Source organism: Octopus bimaculoides, chromosome 8, assembly GCF_046866305.1.
Source record: "Octopus bimaculoides isolate indiv1 chromosome 8, ASM4686630v1, whole genome shotgun sequence".
Lineage (NCBI taxonomy): Eukaryota > Metazoa > Mollusca > Cephalopoda > Octopoda > Octopodidae > Octopus > Octopus bimaculoides.
Window position 1 is genome coordinate 76626362 of NC_142935.1, and position 22876 is coordinate 76649237.

A 22876-nucleotide genomic window follows, 5' to 3' on the forward strand; every position below is an offset into this window, starting at 1 on the left:
ATTTTCAATATTATCTATATATATAAAAATGAGAATGTGTGTCTGTCTGTCTGTCTGTCTGTGTGAATCCCTAAAACTCGAGAACTACGCAACCAATTTCATTCAAATTTTACACATGCCTTACTTAGGGTTCCAGTTGTGTTTTAGTCAAAAAAAAGTATTAACTTCTTGCAGAGTTCGAGCACACGGCAACATAATATCTCCTCCACTATTTAAGTATTACGTGTCAAAAGTGAAACAAAAACACTCATGTCAAATACTTTCACTTTAAAAATGAAACTATTCCACTAACTGAAACAATCACATTTCGATACTGTAGTGACAGATACTTTCACAGAGAGAGAAAGAGAGAAAGAGAGAGACAGAAAGAGAGAGAGAGAGAGAGATGTATATGTACACCATTTCGATACTGTAATGACAGATACTTTCAGAGAGAGAGAGAGAGAAAGAGAGATGTATATGTATACATATAGATGTACACGTATATGTATATATATATAGATCTATACATACATGTATATGTATACATATGTGTAGATGTATATATATATATATATAGATGTACACTCTCTGAGTGGTTGGCGTTAGGAAGGGCATCCAGCTGTAGAAACTCTGCCAAATCAGACTGGAGCCTGGTGTTGCCATCCGGTTTCACCAGTCCTCAGTCAAATCGTCCAACCCATGCTAGCATGGAAAGCGGACGTTAAACGATGATGATGATGATGATGATGTAATATGTACACATATATATATATATATATATACATGCATACAGATGTCTATACATATATACACCCATCACACAAACACACACATTAGTCATTTGTTTTCTTATCCAAAACTACGTCAAAAGTACTGAATGGATCTTTATGAAATTTGGAAATTATATTCTTTGCATAACGGTCATAACTCCCATGAAAATTCATATATTTTTGATGTTGATGAAATTTTAACCCGAACATAACAGATGAGCATTATTTAGAAAATGATGTCACACGTTATCGAGGCTACCATTCTTTCTGGATGTGCAAAAGGGGATGACGTCTTTATTCCAAGAATTCCTCTTACTCCATCAGGAGCAGACATTCCTTTTACATTCAGAAGACTACAATTCCCCCTTCGTGTGACTTTTGCCATGTCCATAAACAAATATCAGGGTCAAACACTGTCTGTAGCTGGTCTTCTCTTGGAAGAGCCCTGCTTCTCACATGGACAACTGTATGTTGGCTGCTCAAGAGTGGGCAGCAACAAAAAACCTATTTGTATATGCTCCACAAGGGAAAACAAGGAACATAGTTTACAATGAGGTGTTATAATCACAACAGCAAGAAAGTATGTACATGATCACCTTCTTTTACGAAACTTCATTGACTTTCATATATTTATATTGATATACATATATATACGTGTGTTTGGGTGCGTGTGTGTATATACATCTCTATATATAAAGATGATGCGTAGTCTAGACGGCGTTTTTAGATTTCATTATTCTCTTTAACCCGGGCAACGCCGGGTATTTCTGCTAATAAACATTAAATATGGTTTCACATTTTGAACTGGACAGTTAGGATTGGTTAACGTTTTATTAGACAGTTTTGATAAAAATGGTGATAATGTTTATGTTCAGTGTTTGGCATGATTATAATAAGTAATGAGGTCATAGTCTGTTACTCATGTCACCAAGATGTACATATTGGTAAACTCATTCCATGAAAACACAAATAAAACTGATTCTGATATTTTCTTTCATATAAAAGAATTTCATTTGAAACATAACACCGTAACAATTGAAAATATACAAAATGGAACACTTACCTAATATGCATGCCCTTCTAAGAAGTCATTATGCATAAAATCTGGGGAAAAATACATTAACTTGTGTACTTACCTTTTCTTCGTCTTGAGGTGAGATACCAGGTGCCATGTGATTGACAGTACTGCCTGCAGCAGCGGCAGCAGCCGCTGCTAGGCCTGGGATCTGTAATATAGGGAAGTTAAAAGGGAACTAAAAATATTTTGCCATTCTTAAAACTTTCAGAAAGATGGCCCAAAAGTGAATTAAATTGGAATTGTGATATAAATAGTTTCATTTTTTACTCTCTGATCTTTAATGGAAAACACTTTCATTACACACACACGCACACAAAATTAAGGTGTTTTACAAATAAAATGTATTTAAATTTCTATTGATTGTGTTTATAAATTCAATTCAGTTAACCAATGTGGCCTCAACATATCAACTATTCTTTGAATCAACAAGGGAGTTCCAAAAAACTGACTGGACTGTTATACTGATAATGAAATCTTCAAATATCATTCCACCACCTAAAAACTGAATGAGTATAATGGGTAAAGTAATCTTGAATATGGGAATTTCAGCATGTGAGTTCATCACAGACAAATACTATTTACTAACCTGTGACCAATCAAAGTGATAACTTTGTACTAAACATGAACAGCCCTAAACAAGAAAACGGTTTCCAACATACTCACACAAAATCAAAGAACAGCCTTTTCAGAATCCTCACATAAATTTTAATTTCAGATACTCAGCATGAAAGCTCTAAGCAGAATAAATTTCAATAGTTCTAATACTTTACAACAAAAATAGATCTTATAAACATAACAAGCACAAAAACAGTTAAAAATATGAGGTGGTATTAGAAAGTTTCCAAACTAGTTCTGTGACATGCCAACAAATAGCAGTATATGGTTGCATAAACACTGAGAGCTAGCAGTGACCTTCATTAGGCAGTGTGTCAAGTGACATCACTGTGTTTACTTTGCAAGTTGTGAAATTTGTGTTTTTGTGATCGTGTGTATGCTGTAGTCTGTGATTTTGCATTGAACTTGGGAAGTCTGCTACAGAAACATTGAGCATGCTTTGGCAAGCTTATGATGATGAGGCAATGGGTTGTATACAATGTTTCGAGTGGCATGGGTACTTCAAAAAGTGGAAGAACGTCCTTGGAAGACAATGAGCGATCAGGAAGACCTGCCATAAACATGATCCCCAGAAATGTGGAGAAAACTCACCAGCTTGTGCATGAGAATTGTCGGAGAACAATCAACAACATTGCTGATGTTGTTGGTCTCTGCCAAGTTTGTCCTCCACCTACTGACCACTGAGCAGAAAGAACATTGTGTTGAAGTCTGTCAAGATCTCCATCAGTGTGCCGCTGATGACCCATCCTTCATGTTGAGGATCATCACAGGTGATGAGAGTTGGGTCTACAGGTATGACCCTGAGATGAAGCAGCAGTTGTCACAATGGAAGAGGCCATTATTTCCATGACCAAAGAAGGCATGACTCTATACTCTACTCCTACTGAGCTGAGTTACATGATGACATGGTGCCAAAGAAAGAGTACCCAGCCAGTCTTCTGGCTAATCAGACCCATGCTAGCTAGCATGGAAGACAAAATTAACAAAATTACTACTTTAAAAGAAATAAGCTCAATTAGAGACATAATCCTTCCTTCCAAGATTAAAGCATTGTTTAGATATAAAATTCAAATGAATGAAACATGAAAGGTAACATTAAATGAAATAAAAATTATATTGTAAAAGATTGAAAAGTTTAATTCTACAAAATTTAGTGAAGAAACATTGTAACTATAGAATAGGAGTTAAACCAAATCCAAAATTTAATAACATCTTGTTCTAAGAAACATAATTGTTTCTATCAGATTCTCTTTCATAGAAACACTTCAATCAGATTTGATTATTTTCTAAGTAGCATCTATGAAATTAAATTAGTATTTTTGAAATTGGAAATTTTAACACTTTTACATTTAGTCGGAGCATTTTTATTGATGGTGATTCCACAGCTTTGCTAATATCTGCATAATATTCTCATACAAGCAATTTGGTCTGAGAGGAAATTCCAGTCATGGCAGCTAAACCTAGAATAGAGAGGCCTCAGGGTAAACTTAGCAAAGGCTAAGTTTTTAGTAAGAAAGAAGACAGGATCCCAATATCTTCAAGGAAATGGCCTTGCTTAATATGCAGGAAAGAAGTTGATATAAGCTATGGATATACAAGTGGTGCAATGGAAAAAATATGTTTCATATATGCAGATGCACAGGAGCAGTGTGTACTATAAGTACAGAGGAAATAGAAATAGTTAATAGTTTTTGCTACTTAGATGATGTAATTAGGTGGGGAACATTAGTTGAAACATTTTTATTGATGGCGATTCCACAGCCAAGCCAATATCTACATGATCTCATACAAGCAGTATTATATGAGTCACTGCATTATCATTGTAACATCCACTTTCCATGAGTCAAATGGAATTTGTTGGGAAGGATTTCTTTATGTCTGGATGCTCTTCCTGTAACCAACATTCACCTGTTTCTAAGGTAATATTTCTCCATGGCCAGACACTGCTTGCAGGATAGTGACACTCATTCACAATTATCACATGCAGTCAAGGCAAGAAGACAGTAACACCCACATACTTGCATACACATACACATATACAAGCTTCTTTCAGTTTCCATCTAACAAATTCATTCTAAAGGCTTTGGTCAGTCCAGGACTATAGTAAAAGATACTTGCAGTGGGACTCAACCTGAAATCATGTGGTTGGGAAGCACACTTCTTAATGACACATTCACACCTACATATGTATATATTCTATTGTGCAATATAACAAATGTCAAATTTATATTAAACAGATAGCAGTGTTTCTTTGAATATATATTGTTCTAATAATAACTCCACTCAGAAATTATGACAAGCAATCAGATTTCTGTAATGGTAATTAAAAAGTAATAAAATACAATTTCGTCCATTACATTTTGTAACTTAAGCATAAAATTTAATTTTCTTATTGATGTTATAAGTCTATTGTCAGTTCTAAGAAATGGATATTTTGTATTATACCTGGTGTGCTCGAACACTTTGAGTTAATCCTTGAAAATCTCTAAGTGGAGGAATTCTTGGTTCCATAACACGGGGATCTCTCAGTTCCATTCTTGGTGCAGGAATAGGAGGTGGACATATTTCAGCAAAATGAGGAGGTGGAGGTGGTGCATGTCCTCCCATTTCTGCTGGACGGACTCGTAAATCAACATCTAAATATAAAATAAGATAATGAATTTCCATTTTAATGTAAAATAATAAAGTTAAAATTAAATGAATTTAGTTGCATTGTAAGGAATGAATACTTAACTAATTAAATGACTTAAATACAATTAATTGAAAAGAACTATCCAAACTCTTCCATTTACGTGCAGAAAGTATGAAAAAAGTAAAAAGAAACTAAAAATATCAAAAAAAGAAAAAAAGACTGAAGATGAAAAGCAGAAAAGAATTTCCCATTTAATAACTTTTGAGAAAATGTGTTTTTCAAAATTAAAAGGATTGTGAACTTTACATAGAATAAAGAGTTCAATCCATCTCATACCAACCACCTAATTATCTATTAAGGATTATCTAGTCATGTTTAAACCGTCAGCATATAAACTGGCAATATCAGGCCCAAATATTCTACCTGTTTTATGTTCAAATCAGCTAGATCTAGCCTCTCACACCTATCCTACAATGTTATTCTAAAAATTATCTGCTGGTGACAAAGGGCCTCTCACTCAGAGTAAAAAGTAGACTGTATGATGCATGTATACAAACAGCCATGCTACATGGCAGTGAAACATGGGCCGTGACTGCTGAGGACATGCGTAAGCTTGCAAGGAATGAAGCCAGTGTGCTCCGCTGTATGTGTAATGTCAGTGTACATACTTGACAGAGTGTAAGAAACTTGAGAGAAAAGTTGGACCTAACAAGCATCAGATGTGGTGTGCAAGAGAGATGACTGCTCTGGTATGGTCATGTGGCGAGAATGGATGAGGATAGCTGGGTGAAAAAGTGCCACACCCTAGCAGTTGAGGGAGCCTGTGGAAGAGGAAGACCCAGGAAGACCTGGGATGATGTGGTGAAGCACGACCTTCGAACATTAGGCCTCACCGAGGCAATGACTAGTGACCGAGACCTTTGGAAATATGCTGTGCTTGAGAAGACCTGGCAAGCCAAGTGAGACCATAACCTGTGGCCTATGCCAGAAGTGTAACCAGTCCACTTATGCGTACCTTTCCTTCATTGGACACTAAACTCTGCTTGTGAAGACCTGTTGAGGCAAGTGAAATCGAAATCAAATTCGATGACTGGCTAGTGGAGCGCTAAGAGCACCATCTGAGCGTGATCGTTGCTAGAGCAGCTGACTGGCTTCCATGCTGGTGGCATGTAAAAAGCAGCATTCGAGCATGATTGTTACCAGCATCGCCTTATTGGCACTTGTGTCGGTGGCATGTGTAAAAATATTCGAGCGAGGTCGTTGCCAGTGCCGCTGGACTGGCTCCTGTGCAGGTGGCACGTAAAAAACACCATTTGAGCGTGGCCATTGCCAGTACCGCCTGAATGACCCTCGTGCCGGTGGCACATAAAAGCACCCACTACACTCTTGGAGTGGTTGGTGTTAGGAAGGGCATCCAGCTGTAGAAACTCTGCCAAATCAGACTGGAGTCTGGTGCAGCCATCTGGTTCACCAGTCCTCAGTCAAATCGTCTAACCCATGCCAGCATGGAAAACGGACGTTAAACGATGATGATGATGACTTCTTTACATGAAAGTTGTGACATTTGAGCAAATTTGTTGGCACTTAGTGCTTTGAAGTCATATGGAGTAAGAGATGCCTCACTTGAAAAACAGTTAAGGATAACATCAAGAAGGACATCCATTTGTAAAACATATTTTTCTAACCTGCATTTACATAGGAAAATGGATCTGAAAACAAATAAGACAAAACTGATTGAGAGACATACCCAATGGAGCTATGTTGCTAGTTCGAGATACAATATTATCTAAAGAAGGAGCTGATGGCCTTTCTGTTGCCAGTATATTAGGATTCATCATCCTTTGAGGCATTCCAGTGTTGCCAGCAGGATTGGGACCAGGTATAGCTGGAAGAGATGAAAGACAATAAACAATATTTGCATATAGCAGATATACATACAGTAAGATCACAACAATTAACTTGAAATAAATCTCAAGCTTTACAATACCTGTCTAGGTGGGAAGTGATTCAGTGATAATTGCACAGTAAATGGAATTCATGAATTATATCATTAGCAAAATTTCTTGCTGTTGGCAATGTGTCTTTAGAAACAGTAAATTATCCCCTAAAATACTAAATTAGGCAACTTCACTTTTACAGGACTAAATATAAAATATTCAACAGAAAAACTACAGAGATGAATTTAAATTTAAGTTTCTCCATGACAAAAGTTTCTAGCTACAAATTACTTCTAACATCAAAATATATACTCTATATACTGAAAGTACCAATCTTAAAAACTAAAATATATTTCTAATGATCTATCAAACACAACAAGCTGTATATTTGAAATGTATGACATTGCTTATACAACAACCATCAGAATTCTTTATGTGATGATAGCATCATATAACATTCAGAAAAATCTGTCTGAATGTAGTATTGCAACAAGAAAACTAGTGAAGCAAGTAAAAATTTGGTTTTCATTCAAAATCACATGCATGAAATACAAACTGCACATATTTATGTACCAAAAACTATGCTGTTTATGTATACATTTGTATGTACAGATACCTTAGGAATGTTGAAACATTAACACGCACACACACACACACAAGGATAAATAAAAGCATTTGTACCTGCTTGAGAGTTGGGTATTAAATTATTCAAAGTAGCAACTGGTGCTGTAGTTCCTTGTAGTGATCCACCTGGAATATTTATGGCCCCTGAAGTGGCAGCTAATGACATAGTCTAGTAATTAAACAAAATAGAGTAAATGCATTAAAGTTCAACATGAAGTTTAAAAGAAAGAAGAAAATTGCAAAACATCAAGTTCAACATATTCTATTGATGGCTGAAAATGTTTTATAAATTAGAATGTGCCCAAAGTGATAGCGCAAACAGAAAAATGACACAGAAATATCAGTATGAGAGATTGTTGAACAAGATGTGTAAAGAGAATAAACTTACTTAGGAGGAACAAGCAGAAGGGATAGCAGTAAAGATCACAATGAAAATGTTTAGCAAGATCTCTATCAGAGATAGAACCCTATCAAACCACCTGTACCCACCCAAACTGACCTATTCATATTTTAATGAAAATTTCAGCAAAAATCTCATTAGTACATTTGTAAAAATACGATTTCACTATGTAAGCAATTGAGTTACATTGTCTGACATTATTTTACAGGATATGTGGGTGCTATGAATTTTGGAGATTTTTTCTCCATTTTTTACTCATTTTGATTTTCTGAAATGTTTCACTGTGGACAAAAGCTGGATACCAGTTTTATTGTCAAGCAGTATTTTTGAAAGAAGGCATAGAAGACATAAACTGCAAACATAAAAATCACACATGTGTGATTATGAATTGGATATTTCTTTTTGAAAGTGAAACAATGTTGACAACAGTTCTGATAGCAATAGCAAAAAAAAAAAAAAAGAATTTGTACCTGAATATAGCAAGAATTTAAAAACTGCTTTTCTTCTTTTTTTTTTAGAAAGATATTAGACCTAGCCACAGTCTTTTCAAGGAAATGAAAGAAAAAAGATGGTTGTGGTTTACCACATACTTGAAAGAAAGTTAAGAATTCAAGCGTTTTTAGGAATATTGTGTGTGTGATATATATATATATAAATACGATTTATAAATATTTTTTTAAACTTTAACTTGTCTTTATTTTTTACTTACCTGTAAGATGTGGAACAAATTTTGATTAGTTTGTAATCATTATCTAAGGTGGTGAGCTGGAAGAATTGTTAGCATGCCATGGAAAATGCTTCGTAGCATTTCTTCCAACTTTATGTTCTGAGCTCAAATGCTGACAATTGACTTTGCCTTTCATCCTTTTGCAAGTTGAACACTGAGGCTGATGCAATTGACTTATCCTATACCCCAAAATTGCTGGCCTTGTGCCAAAATTTGAAATCATTATTATATGTATTTTGTGCATTTATGTATGCGTGTTAGTTTATTTCATTTAGTTGATGGCATGCATTTCATTGCTTAATTTTCTTCAAAGACAAATTCCAGTATTTTGTTGTTTTACCTTTATGATACACCTATCTTATATATATTAAGTTCAATAGATAGATAATCCAGTAATTTGCACAATTTTTCTATAGTAAAATTTTGTAGTATACCCATTTGAACATTTTCTATGCTGATGTTTAAACAACATTTAAGTAATTTTATACAATTAAACCTTGGGAGAGGCATTATGCCGGTAATAAACACACACACTGGTTCAGTCCTTTATTAATTTATATAGTTTTTTGTTAAATTATTTCATTGCACTCTTGCAATCTCTTCAGTAACTTGTCTCTCCACTTCCATTTATTTTGAATGTATGATATGGCGTTGTTTTGAAACTGTTCGGTATGAGCATGTGAGTGTGTGCAAGCTCGTATGTGTGCAAGCTCGTATGTGTGCACGCTCATATGTGTGCACGCACTTATGTGTTCGTGCTTATATGTAAGTATGTGCGTCCATATGTGTGTTTGTAACAACTTCGTTTATATCAGATCAGATAGAGACTTTGGACTTGGTTTTGGTTTCCTTTCTGTTATATATATATATATATATATATATATATATATACACACACAAGGTTTAATTGTATTTCTTTCAACACACGTATCCACATCAAGAATCTTGCACACGAAATACACATACGAAAAAGTAATTTTATGTTTTGAATTTACCTGTAAATAGATTCATTTTAAGACAAAAATTATGAAGTAGATTTGGTTCAGAACCTTTTGTTGAACTGTGTTCTAAAAATCACAATATGTTGATTAATAAAATAGAGTTGTTTTATGAAACTTGTCTAAATTCATGATTATTTTAGAATATAATTGAAAGAAGGGGTATATTTTTGCTAGAATTGTAATAATGCAAAGGTTAAGAGAGTGTAATCAAGATGTTGAAATCATCACTGTGTAACACGACTTTTGTCCTAGGGTAGCAACTGTTATTTCCTATTTGCTTATGTCTAGAGAGTATGAAAAACGGCTAATATTTCCTTCAAACTTTGCTTTTGCTATGATATTTATTCACACCCCAAAGAATCTCTCTCAACACATGGCTATGATGCTCCCCTACTACTGCTCAAAATCAGAGATCCACATATTGTCAGCAACTAAGAGATGTGCTCAAGTGGTTAAGGATCAAGTAGTTAAAGACAGGCAAATCTGTGGTATTGGGCAGAATATTTGCTATTATGATATTTCTGAAATTTAGCAATTTTCATTGGGAAAACTGGTGAATTTGAACATTCTTGTTTATGCAAAATAGGAACAAAATGACATATGATTAAAAAATAGCATTTACTTATTCTAGGATTACATAAGAGAGATCATAACAAATTTAAGAGTAGTTTTTCCTGATTTACACTTATACTGTAAATTACTTATACTGTAAATCCCACAAATATAGTCTCCCATCATGTTTTCATTATACAATCCTTAGTAGTGGCATTCAAAGTCCAGTATATCCTGTGGAAGCACTCGCCTTGCTCCTCTGAGTACACCCCTATATTCTCCTTGAATTTATCAAGATGGGCATTTGAGGAAATCAATTTCTTGTGCATCAGTAGACTTTTTGGCTCCTGTGCATCTTCTGCATACAAACATTGCTTCCTTTTATTCCACTACACCTCTTGTGAGTCCATAGCTACATGGGTACACTGAATGAAATTTCTGCTTACACCCTTCTTACATATTATTGAGCAGGGCCATTTACCTGAATTCTCATTTACATACAACTAGGCTATTTTGGCTAAGCTGGTAACATAAACCAGGAAATTTCTCAGCCAGTTGCAGCTGGGTTAGTAACGAAAAGAAGGGTTTGCTGCTCTTCCTTATGGCCTTTGAACATGCAGAACTGCCATCATTATCACAATATCTTAAATAGATTCAATGAGTTACAAAGTTTAGTAGTTATGAGGCATATGGAAGTAGATGTCTAGGAAGTACTGTTACTTATTTAACTGTCTATGTGAGGGTGGGCACATTTGCTGTCTTGCACAATTATCTGGGACACCTCATTACCACTATTTATCTCTTTGCAGCTGATTCATTTCTCAGCCATGTAGCTCCTCTACAAGAACCTAGTCAGCCCCATCCCCTTCTCTCATACCTCAACCTTCACCCATCAGCATAAAGCCCCTCCCTTCAGGTTTTGTAAGTTTGTGAGCTGCATGGTGACCTCACAGGTACCAGTGGCATGAGAAAAGCATCGAGTATACAATATAATGTAGTTGGCATTAGAAAGGGCAACCAGCCATAGAAACCATGCTAAAGCAGACACTGGAGCTTGATGAAGTTCTTGGACTTGTCAGACTCGGTCAAACCACCCAACCCATGTCAGCATGGATCATGGATGTTAAATGATGATGAGTATAAGCTGGATTTGGAACTGAAGAAGTGATCAAAGATGTTAGAGAATTGGTGTTGAGGTAAAAGCAGTTCTCTACCTGTAGGTGCCAAACAATTTTTATTTTTACTTTGTTGATATAATACAGCTTTTCTTCTTTTCAAAACAGCTAGGTATTTCTTGGTACCAAAATGCCACATATTTGAAAGTTAATTCAGCAAAAACAACAGCCACCGATGCATTAAGTAATTTTATGAATAACTTTGTTAAATGTTAAATGCAATTAAACCTTGGGAGAGGCATTATGCCGGTAATAAACACACGCACTGGTTCAGTTAAATGCGATACTTATTTATTCACATTGTTTTGAATTAATCATGCATTATTTTATAGCTTCAAGGTTTCGATGATGTAATTGCTTATTTTGAGGATGACATTGTCGAGTAAGTGTGAGAGGCCAGAGCTGGCTGGTTTGATCATAAAACATGTAGAATGCTTGGGCCTGATATATGGCTGGGTTAAATGCTAAAGAATTAACCATCAAATATTAAAGGGTGCAAGAAACCTCAAAGGAGTGAAAACCTCAGTAAAAGGTTAAGAGCCACTATGTTTGAACATCTCTAATGTTGTGGTTTCCTGAAGTAGGCTGCTTAAATTGGCATGAGTTTTAATTTGCATAACAAATGGGTGAAATGGAAGAGGATAGTTGAGATGTTCTCAACAAGAAACTGCTGATGACTAGTTTTTGAAAGCCATAAAGGTAGGTAATCTTTGTTATCAAGATAGACAAGTATGACGATAAATCTTTTGTAACAATTATAGTAGATTATATCTTTGAAAAGGTGGAAAGCATATTTGAGTCAAAACCAAAAACAGGTGTGGTAGGTGAGAGGACATGTCCAGCAAACTTTAGTTTGGTTCTGTATTTTTCCTTACGCTTTTCAGGTTTCTCAAGATTGAATAAAAAGTTTTATTTAGAGGAAGAAAAAACACTTACTGTTGCTGTGTTACCCAAGCCACTTTCATTCTGAGCATTCACTGAAGGTAATAATGGAGGAATCTGACTGGAATCCCTGTGAAGCATTGCCTGTAGAATAGCCGACATAATAAATTTGAATAAAATCAAACAAATCAAGATAAATCTATTTATAATGCAACACAACTGTTCTTGTCTAAAAAGCACCAGCACTGAAAGCAGATGTCTAGAGTTTTAATGGGTATTTCTTAAAAGAGCATTTGCTTTCAATAATACTATCAATATGTATATGTATGTATATATGCACATGCATATATGAGTAAGAGTGTGTGCACACGTATATATGTGTACTTATTGTTTACGTATCATAATTATAAATTTATTGTATTTGTAGTAAAACTTTCTTTTACCATACTCTGTTCACAACAAATATAGATACAACTGACCACCACACCATCTACTTTATAGACACAGACATCTGATTCTATATGTTTGTATATTTGTAATTGTGTGTATATGTTCCACATGCACATACATGTATATATGTAGATACATGTGCATCCACATCTAATTATTTATGTCAGAAAATACTGCATGATTATATTTGTTTTTTATTTATTTTATTTTTGCTGCTGTTCGTCTGATACATATATCCATGCATGTGTGTGTGTGTACATACACATGTATGAGTATGTGTGTGTATAAATCCATATATATGTGAATATACGTGTAAATGCATTTGTGTGTCCATATGCTTTTCAAAACTGCATCCGGTAGTAGCACCTGTCAAGGTCCCAGCTGTGGACTAAATAGTAAGTGAACCACAGGGAGTTCTATCTTCAGTGTGTCACTGACAAAAAAAACTTTCAATCAAAAAATCACTTTATGTTAAATCTGTTGCGAGGGAAAAGTATTTGAGAAGAGACAATTTGCTGAGCAACAAGAAAATTAAACTTGGACATATAGTTGGTGCAAGATATTTACGATAATTATTGAAGAGTTATATGTGAGATTAAGTTCAGTTATTAATAGCTTTGTACTCAATAATTTCTGTCAGAATAATGTATAGTTCATTGAAATTTTTAAATCAGAAATTTCTTTGCCAAAGAAATTATTATGGCATCTAAAAACAACTGAAGAACAGGTCAACCTAAATGTAGTGTAAATAAAAAGAGATTGATAGTCCAAAATACACATACTAAAATTACAAAACAATTTGAAAAAAGGAAGATATTGAGTTTAAAAGATCTGAAGATGGCTAGCAGCAACTGCTTAGCAAGTTGTAGGGATCTCTTCAAAGAAATGGCTGCAATGACATGCAAGGATAAGAATTCAGTATTATTTAGGCATTACAACCAATGGATACAAATGTACAGACAGTAAAACAATATTTAAAAGCAACTATTACATTAATGTATTAATTTTTGTACTAATGGTTATGAACAGTTTTTAATATAGGTACAAGGTTGGCACGAGATAGAATAACTGATAAAGCAGTAGTCACAATGAAAAGTAAAAATTATTGACAGTATTAATATAACAGATTTCAAAATGGAAAAAATGTTAATACAAACCGTAGCTACTTGTGGTTCAACAATCTGCATAACAATCTGAGCTTGAAGCAGAGCATACGCTAGCTGTGGATTTTGTAATAACATATTTCTAGCCTCATTTGGATTGTTCTGAATGCAGAGCTAAAGGAAAGTAGAATTAAAACCTTAAAATATTGAAACAATAACATGAAACTCAAGAAATTATGAACAATCAAAATATAAAGTTGAATATACAGGGAAAAATAAGTAGAATATGTATAGAAAGAACAAAATAGAAACTTAGAATAATTATACATGTAATACATAAAGGGCTCAGTTGGTGTCACTGTTAATCTCAATTGGCCAGCCAGAGTGAGGTGCATCTTGAACAGAAAATAATTTCTTGATTGAAATCTTGTAAACTACTTCTGGCACACGTCCCATAGGAACATCCTCTTAGTACACAGCACATACATTCCTGCAGATTTCCACCACTTTCTTGTTTTTTTTAAAATAAAATAGCATGAGGTGTTGATAATGTTTGTTTGGGTTCTCCATTTCCAGGGTGAATCCAAGTACACAAGTTTGCAACAAACTACATTGAAGTGTCTAGTATCTAACGAGTAAGCACACACAAAGGACAGACTGAAGTTAGCTACTTATTAGAGTGCTTGAAGTTTAGTTGCGACAAAAACCAACATTTTAGCCAACCCAATACATGTGTGTGTGAAGGTGCATGGCCTAATGGTTAGGGTGTTGCATCCACAGTTGCTAGATTGTGGTTTCAATTCCTGGATCAAGACACTCTCATGTTGCCCTGCAATCACTTCCACACCTAATGTGTGGTACACTGCACCTGTTCAGGAAACATCAATTTCATGGAATGAGTGAGCTAATGAACAGTACATACATTTGAGCTAATGTTCAGGACATACATTTAATCAAAATAATGAATTATTTGTACACATCATTCAGCAAAACAAAATACTGATATATTATTACTATTATCACCATTTTCTAATGTCCACTATACAGTATGTATAATGTTGCCAACAAATCACCTGCTCACTTTGGACTTTTGAAGATATAACTAAAAAAACATATAGAGAACTAGTGACAAGAAGAGCATCCAGCTGTAAAACAATGACTCAACAATATATTCATCTCACTAATGTCTCACAGAAATAATTTGATATAAAAAAAAGATATTTTTCACCTCAATCTGAAACAATTTTGAGTATGTGCATATATATATATTTATATGCTCTAGAGTGTGTTATGTAATTTTCCATTCTGGAATGAGTTTAAATAATGTCATCACCACCACCACCATGATTCTATACCTGCTTCGTGGTCGATACCTTGCTGATATATTCATGGTTTCTATAACTAATATCAACTACAGTACAGAGTATATTTGGTGCAATTTATTGTAGCATCAATAATAGTCTGTCCTCAGCCAAACTAAAACATCTTTTTAACATTACACTGACTCTCCCACAAATGACTTATTTGCAAGACTAACTTCAGAAAATCCATTCACTAAGCATTTATCATGGCACCAGCACTAATTGTTTTGTAGTCTGCAAGGCTAAAGAGTCTTCACTACTCTAGGCTTCCCCAATCATTCAAGATGGTATGAACAAGAGAATCCAATGCCATCTTTCATTACAAAAATGGTTTTGTGCAGTGACTGTGGAGTGACTGTTAAGAGTGATGGGAAGATTGAAAAACTCTAGTGTCATCCCTAGATCCACTGTTGTCTCTAGTTACAAGGGCAGTAAAGTACAATGAACAGGAAAGGGTGAGGTGGGGAGAATGTAACAGAGAGAGGAGATATCGAAGAAGTGGAAAGGGGTCAAAATGAACATTAATTACATTAACTTCACACAATTATTCCTATTCCCCTGTCTAGATAGCCTCTGCTGAGAGCTGCCTTTCTCAAACTAATGCTTATTTTTGAAATGTTCAAGGTTAGTGCTGGCAGATGAACAGAATGACTGCTTTTATGAAAAAATGTAGTAAAATGACTTTGATAATGAATTACAGTGACCTCTTTATCAGGGTTGGTGACTTTAATACTATGATGGGCAATACAATGATGACTTCTCTTGCATAACTGAAAGCAGTAGATGTGGTACTGGAAAAGAAGAAAGAACAAGGCTCTTGGACACAAATGACCTATTTGCAAGACTAACTTCAGAAAATCCATCTGATCACTATTATTCAGGTAAATATACAAATTAGAAAGACTACATGCTCATCAGCAAACAGGGTAGACAAGTTTTATTTTCAGTTATTTCTAATGTAGTAGCTAGTACTTATCCTAACCAACAGAAGAGGTCACTTTCTAACTTTCTACTACCAATATTTAAAACAGTCCATAACCATTAATACATATTAATGTGGTAGATGCTTCTAAAATGTTGATTTATTATTGGAAGACCTGCACTTATTGACTGTAATACTTAAAAACTGAATATTTGAGAAAAACGTGGTCCTCCAACTCATCTATGAGGACAGTAACTTCAAGTAAGAACTGACCTGTCCTGTCCATGGCAGCATGGAAGGCAGATATAAAATGATGAACTGTTGTAGTTCAATGTCTCAGGTAAAAACCTGGATGAAGTCACAAAGGGATGCCTGTCTTAGACAGATGGATTAGACAAAAGATTTAATTCATTTTCTGATGAGAGAGACTTAAATGAGATGGGATATAATCCAGTAAAGACACGAGTTCAATCCTACTCTATATATATGTGTGTGTACATATAAGGCATTTGAAACTACTTAAAGAACATCCATAGTTAAACGACAAAAGATAATTTTTTTAATAGTCAAATCAACGTATATTAATGCAATAATAACTCAGAAAACAAAGATGAAAAAATAACAAAAAATATTAGAGAAAAAAACTCACCTTCATCTGTTTCATTAATTCAAACATCTGCTCTGGAGGAAGACTGGCAACTGCTTTTGATATTGCTTCTGGTGCCTTTTCTGGTTCTACTTGGTCCCCATAAGGACTCTGCAAAGTTATCCATCATTATGAATATTCTTAAAACAGTCATTAAAATACAGTAAATAAAAAGATGTAAGTGTTAAACAGTATTAATTAATGGTGCATTGCAACAATCTTATTGACATTTCTTTCATTATTTTCGTAATATTAACATTTGTTTCTAATATAGGAATAACCAATGAGTTTTTTAAGAAAAAGTTATAATATTTAAATCTTTCCAAGAAACAGGCTTGTCTGCTGAGAACATACATTAATGCAATGCTAACATTAATGCATTATTAACTCTTAAATTTCTATAGTGTTTTGTCTATGTAAATTTAATCCTGTTAGAAACTAAAGATTTTTAAGAAAATGCAATTAGTCCAGTATAAAAATCATAAAAATATAACTGTTGCATGAATATGAATGAAACTTGGTGATAGGATGTAATGATTGTTGGTGTACATTATGAATATGGCTTTTACTTGTTATTGTTGACTTTACCTGTCATCATGTCACTGTTATCTGACCAGATAAGTTGAATACAAGTAAGCTGACAACAAGTAGTGTGTTTAGATATATTTATAAAATACCTATTCCTAGGCATTGATTTCCTGTCTCAGAGTTGAATTGTAGTCTCTGTACTGTGGAAGCTGCACAACTCCTATTAGACAAAAATCATACCAAGATATGTCTTCATCTCTTCTATAGATGTAATGAATGTGGTGTTGCCTTTCAATGCATATACCTTGTAATCTCATCATTCAAACTGAAAAAAATTTCTTCAGGAAAATCTTAAAGAAAATACTCAATGAGCTTTGCTTCTCAGTTCAAAGGCTTTATAGAGCTTACATCACTAACAAATGCATCACTGTATCCAATATAAACTATGGAAACATAGGAGATGTAGTGGAATCATGGGCAGGCTATCCAGAAATGTGAGCTCCATAGAAGCAAGTACTACAGTCACCAACATAGCAAATGGCATTAGACACAGTTCTGGAATTTTTTATCTCTTATTTGTTTCAGTCACTGGATATAATTACATACAGTAGCTCTACTTTGATAAATACAGTACAATATGAAAAAAAAATCAGTTATTTAGAGAATTTTTCATAATGAAATATAGATTCAAATAAAATATGCTGAAACATTTTCCAAAAATTTATTGCTTATAAATTTAAAGAAATACACCTACATGAAACAAATGTTTCATATGAACTTCTAGAAGATATTAACACATACTATTTGCAATTGTTTTTGGAGTGTTAGCACTTCATACTGACTGACTGATACTTTGAATATAACAAAAGTCATATCTCTTAGATGATAGAATTTACTTACAAATGCCAACAAGCTTTCAGAGCAGCCTTCTGTTTAAGGCTCTTTCATCACACTATTAAAGAATTCCTTGATTTTTCTTCAATATTATGTCTCCATCAAGTATTGCAAATACTTACAGTTAGATTTTTCTCTTTTTAAAAACACAAGTAATGGCAAAATATTTAGAGAGAAATAAAGTTAAAAAAATACAAAAAACCCAACTCACTTCAACAGGAGGCCCACCAATAGCTTGTTGCATACTCTTCAGTTCTTCTTTGTTTTGTTCACCAGCAGCAACACCCACACGCAGTGGTCGCCCATTGAAGTCATAGTTGTTGAGGTTACGCATGGCACTTTGTGCTGTTTCAATGTCTTGATATTCACAAAAGCCATAACCTTTTGGCTTACCAGTTTCCCTGTCATAAACTAATCTGAAAATTAAGCAATTATAAAATCAAATCATGTAACTTATATTAAAAAAAAACAAAAAAAAACGTTTTTTTTTTTTAAATGATGCAAAGGCAGAATAAGACAGTAAAGATGAAGGCTAGTTCAATAATAGCTGCATTATTTTTTAATTGCTAATCATTACAAAAAAAAAAGAAGAAAAAAACAGAAAAGAGTGAGAGGGAGAGAGAGGAAAGAGAAAAGAGGGAGAGAGAGAGAGAGAGAGAGAGACAGAGAAAGTTAGAAAAGTTAAATAGAGTGAATAGATAAGATGCAAGGTAGCAGATAATAGGTAAATGATGTGTTAATAATTATGTTTTCAGAAATGAAATCAATTCAAATTCAAAATATTTTAACAAAAATAGAGAAAACAAAATACTGAGATGGACCAAAACCCGAAGAATACTGTTCGGTGAGTAATTTCATAATACAGTAATTCCTCATCATTTAGCAGTTTATTATTTAAGCTTACATCGATTCCTATGTGGTGTTGTTTTGCAATTATAATAAAATAAATATATACAAATTATAAAAATAAAAAATAAAAAATATACAGTACAGTACTGTTTCTACTTCACAGACTTCCAAAACCTATCGCAAGGGGTTTTGGAACATAACACCTGCAATAGTTGAGGGATTACTGTATGTAAATTATTTCATAACTATCATATATACAGTAGTTTTAGCAATGTTTTAACATGCTTAAAATCATCAAATGTATTTTGCTATTACATTGGTTTTGCTTTACTTTCACTAATAAAACATAAGTTGTTATATGTGTTTATAAAAGCAGATGTAAGAAACAGTTTAATATTGGATATAAATCCATACTAGTACTAAATAAAAATACATTTCTTAGGATTTTAACCTAGAAACAACAGGTAAGTCTTTTACAGAATTAATATATATATTATATGGCTCCCGTAGGATTTTCGAGTGAGATCGTTGCCAGTGCCCCTGGACTGGCTTGTGCGGGTGGCACATAAAAGACACTATTTCGAGCGTGGCCGTTTTCGTGCGGGTGACACGTAAAAGCACCCACTACACTCTCTGAGTGGTTGGCGTTAGGAAGGGCATCCAGCTGTAGAAACTCTGCCAAATTAGATTGGAGCCTGGTGTTGCCATCCGGTTTCACCAGTCCTCAGTCAAATCGTCCAAGCCATGCTAGCATGGAAAGCGGACGTTAAACGATGATGATGATGATTCTACATAATATATATGTTGCAGAAAGCTAAAAAATATATTCTTAGATAGAATTAATAAATTAATTATGTTAGCCAGTGTCTGAAAGAATTGACTGTACTGGTATGGACACCTGATACACACAAAGTGCTGGATGAAAAATAGTTGTTATTGATATTGGAAAATATCTGTAGCAAGTAGGAGTCGTAATAAAGGTGTCACTAATAAGATAACAATGTATCAAATCATGGCAATAGACAATATACTATCCATGTTAGCATGAACAAACAGACATTAAAATGATGCTGAAAATATGTCCTATTATGTATTATGACATCTTTTAGATATTAAACTTTCTAAATTTACATCACAAAACTATTCAATTGTATATGTAACTGCACTGAAACAGATAAGATCCGAGTTAATAACTATTCTTTATGTTCTTTCTATGGTTACTGCTTACAAATTTTTTTTTTTTAAGAGAAAGGGCAAAATTATAAAATTAATTGATGTGTGCAATGCTTACATCCACAATGCTCATAACACTTATATTTACAACACCCCAAACACTTTCATATACAATGCTTCCTTACTCCCATACCCCAGTAGAGGCAACAACCTTAACAATTCTAACATGTTTGAATGATGGTAGGTTAAAAGCAATAACAACTATTATGACATCTGTTACCAAACGATCACGGGAACCTTCTTTTCAAGTGCTGAATAACATCTCTCCTTCCTGTGTTACCTCCCATCTCCTTCCCAGTTTTCAGAGTTGGCATTGTAAATGTAGGCACATTGAAAGGTAGGTCTAGCGAGACTGTAGAGATGCTTGAATGGAGATGTGTTGATGTATGTTGCATACAAGAGGCAAGGTGGAGAGGAGCTTCAGCCAGAGTCCTCACAGGCAAAGCACAGGTATAAACTCTTCTGGGAAAGTAATAGTGATGGAATAGGGGGTGTGGGCATACTTCTTGCAGAGAAATGGGTGTATAAGGTCATAGAGGTAGTGAGGGTGTGTGATAGAGTACTTAAACTCACGTTAGTCTTGCAGAATGGTATAGCTACAATTATCTCTGCTTACACCCAACAAGCGGGCTACCCAATTGAACAGAAGGATCACTTTTATGATATTCACAAACAAGCACCATCTGAACATGACCAATGCCAGTGCCTCCTACTGGCTCCAGTTCCAGTGGCATGTAAGAAGCACTATCCAAATGTAATCAATGCCAGGTCCGCCTGACTGGCTCCTGTGCTGGTGACACGTAAAAAGCACCCACTACACTCACAGAATGGCTAGTGTTAGGAAGGGCATCCAACTGTAAAAACATTGCCTGATCAGATGGGAGCATGGTGCAGCTGCTGGCTCTCCAGACTTCAGTCAAACTGTCCAACCCATGCCAGCATGGAAAATGGATGTTAAACGATGAAGATGATGACCAAAGAGAGCAGGATGAACTAAACAGTAAATTTCATCAATGCTAATACAGAAAAAATATCACTTGATGATACTTGAATAAACATTTAGCATTTCCAGATTAAACATATCAGTAAACAAATTATGGAATTCTAGTCAACAGATATATGTTATGCTGTATATGCATATAAGAATCAAAGTATTCTGCTGATCAATAAATACATCAGGAAAAAAAAAAAAATCCCTTCTCTGATCATTCTTTAGGATATTATTTCCAAACATTTCTTCCCTTGAGGTGTTTAAAACTATAAATCAAGCACCAACTTTTATTTTTGCAGATATTTTTTATATTTGAACTTCTATATATGATATGTATATTTGAACTTTTAGCATTCAAATACATACAAATAGATCTATCTAGTGAAGCTTAAAAAAATGAAAACAGAAAAAAAGATTATGAAACTAAAGAGAACGATCAGTTTGAACAAAATGGAGACTTCATGGCAATCACATTTTGTTGAAATAGCACGCTAAAGGTAATATATATATGTGGGTCTTCATGTTTAGAGAATATATAGTGAGATTTTACCTAAAACTAACTACAGGACCAGCCTGAGCAAAGATCTCCTTGAGTTGTTCTTCAGTAGCTTCATAAGGAATGTTACCAACTGAAAAGAAAGGAGAACCAAATCATTATTTGCATAAGTTTTTGACATTTGTTTTAAAAAGAGGGTAGAAAAAAATCAATATATGAAGTTGTGTTTAGATACATGAATATTTACTAGTTTAATTAAAGTAATATTAAACAAGCACACCCACAATACTAGGGACTCATCAAAATCAGTTATCAGAGACATTATGATCAATACGAATAAAGATCACCTGATCTATAGCACATGTAATTGTTTCAGAAGCCATATTGAGGTTGTAATTGAGACTGATGGTGGTAATATTGAAAGATACATAGAGATAGAGAAAGAAGGAAAGAAAATGGAAAAGGAAGTTGAGGAAGATGAAACGCTGCTGAATATTGAGACAGATATATAATCATACATGTGTAGATATTGTGGATTATTATGTTAATCAGAAAACTGTTAATGGTTTAGACACACACCACCACCACCACCTCCTCCTTGCTGGCATGGGATGGACACTTTGACAGGTTTTGACATTTTGACATGCCCAAGGACTGCGTCATGTTCTAATAACTGCTTTGGTATGTCTCAAAACCAACCACTTTACTGCTTGTATTGGGTACTCCTTTTTCATGAAACCAACACTAGCAAGGCTGCCATGCAGTTTGCAAGACTAAGATTCTTTCAACTGAATAGGGTGATGGCTATATGCTAGATGAGGAGGTTAACGTATAAGGAACCAGAACAAGACAGGTTTATTGCTGTAGAGGAGCTACATACCTACTCGCATTACAGAAGAGAGTGTGAGAGTGTCTGGGGTGGAGGTGAAAAAGATAAAATAGTGGTGATGAGGTGTCAGGGTGGACCTTCAAAATATAAGATGAGCAGAAATCATGGGGAACAGAACAGGGATGTGAGTGTGTAAAGG

The 22876-nt window shown here is 34.4% G+C and overlaps 1 protein-coding gene across 1 annotated transcript in view; it reads right to left on the reverse strand.

Moving 5' to 3' along the window:
• The window catches only part of LOC106871810 (cleavage stimulation factor subunit 2), a 53266-nt gene that overhangs the window by 16900 nt on the left and 13490 nt on the right, over nucleotides 1-22876 (reverse strand). Inside the window, exons 2-10 of the mRNA XM_089356682.1 lie at nucleotides 21903-21981; nucleotides 18491-18695; nucleotides 16861-16968; nucleotides 13983-14102; nucleotides 12430-12519; nucleotides 7696-7807; nucleotides 6825-6962; nucleotides 4891-5081; nucleotides 1889-2005 (exon numbers count right to left, since the gene is read on the reverse strand). Of these exons, the coding sequence (XP_089212808.1) occupies nucleotides 1889-2005; nucleotides 4891-5081; nucleotides 6825-6962; nucleotides 7696-7807; nucleotides 12430-12519; nucleotides 13983-14102; nucleotides 16861-16968; nucleotides 18491-18695; nucleotides 21903-21981 (1160 nt within the window). The remainder of the gene's footprint in view (nucleotides 1-1888; nucleotides 2006-4890; nucleotides 5082-6824; nucleotides 6963-7695; nucleotides 7808-12429; nucleotides 12520-13982; nucleotides 14103-16860; nucleotides 16969-18490; nucleotides 18696-21902; nucleotides 21982-22876) is intronic.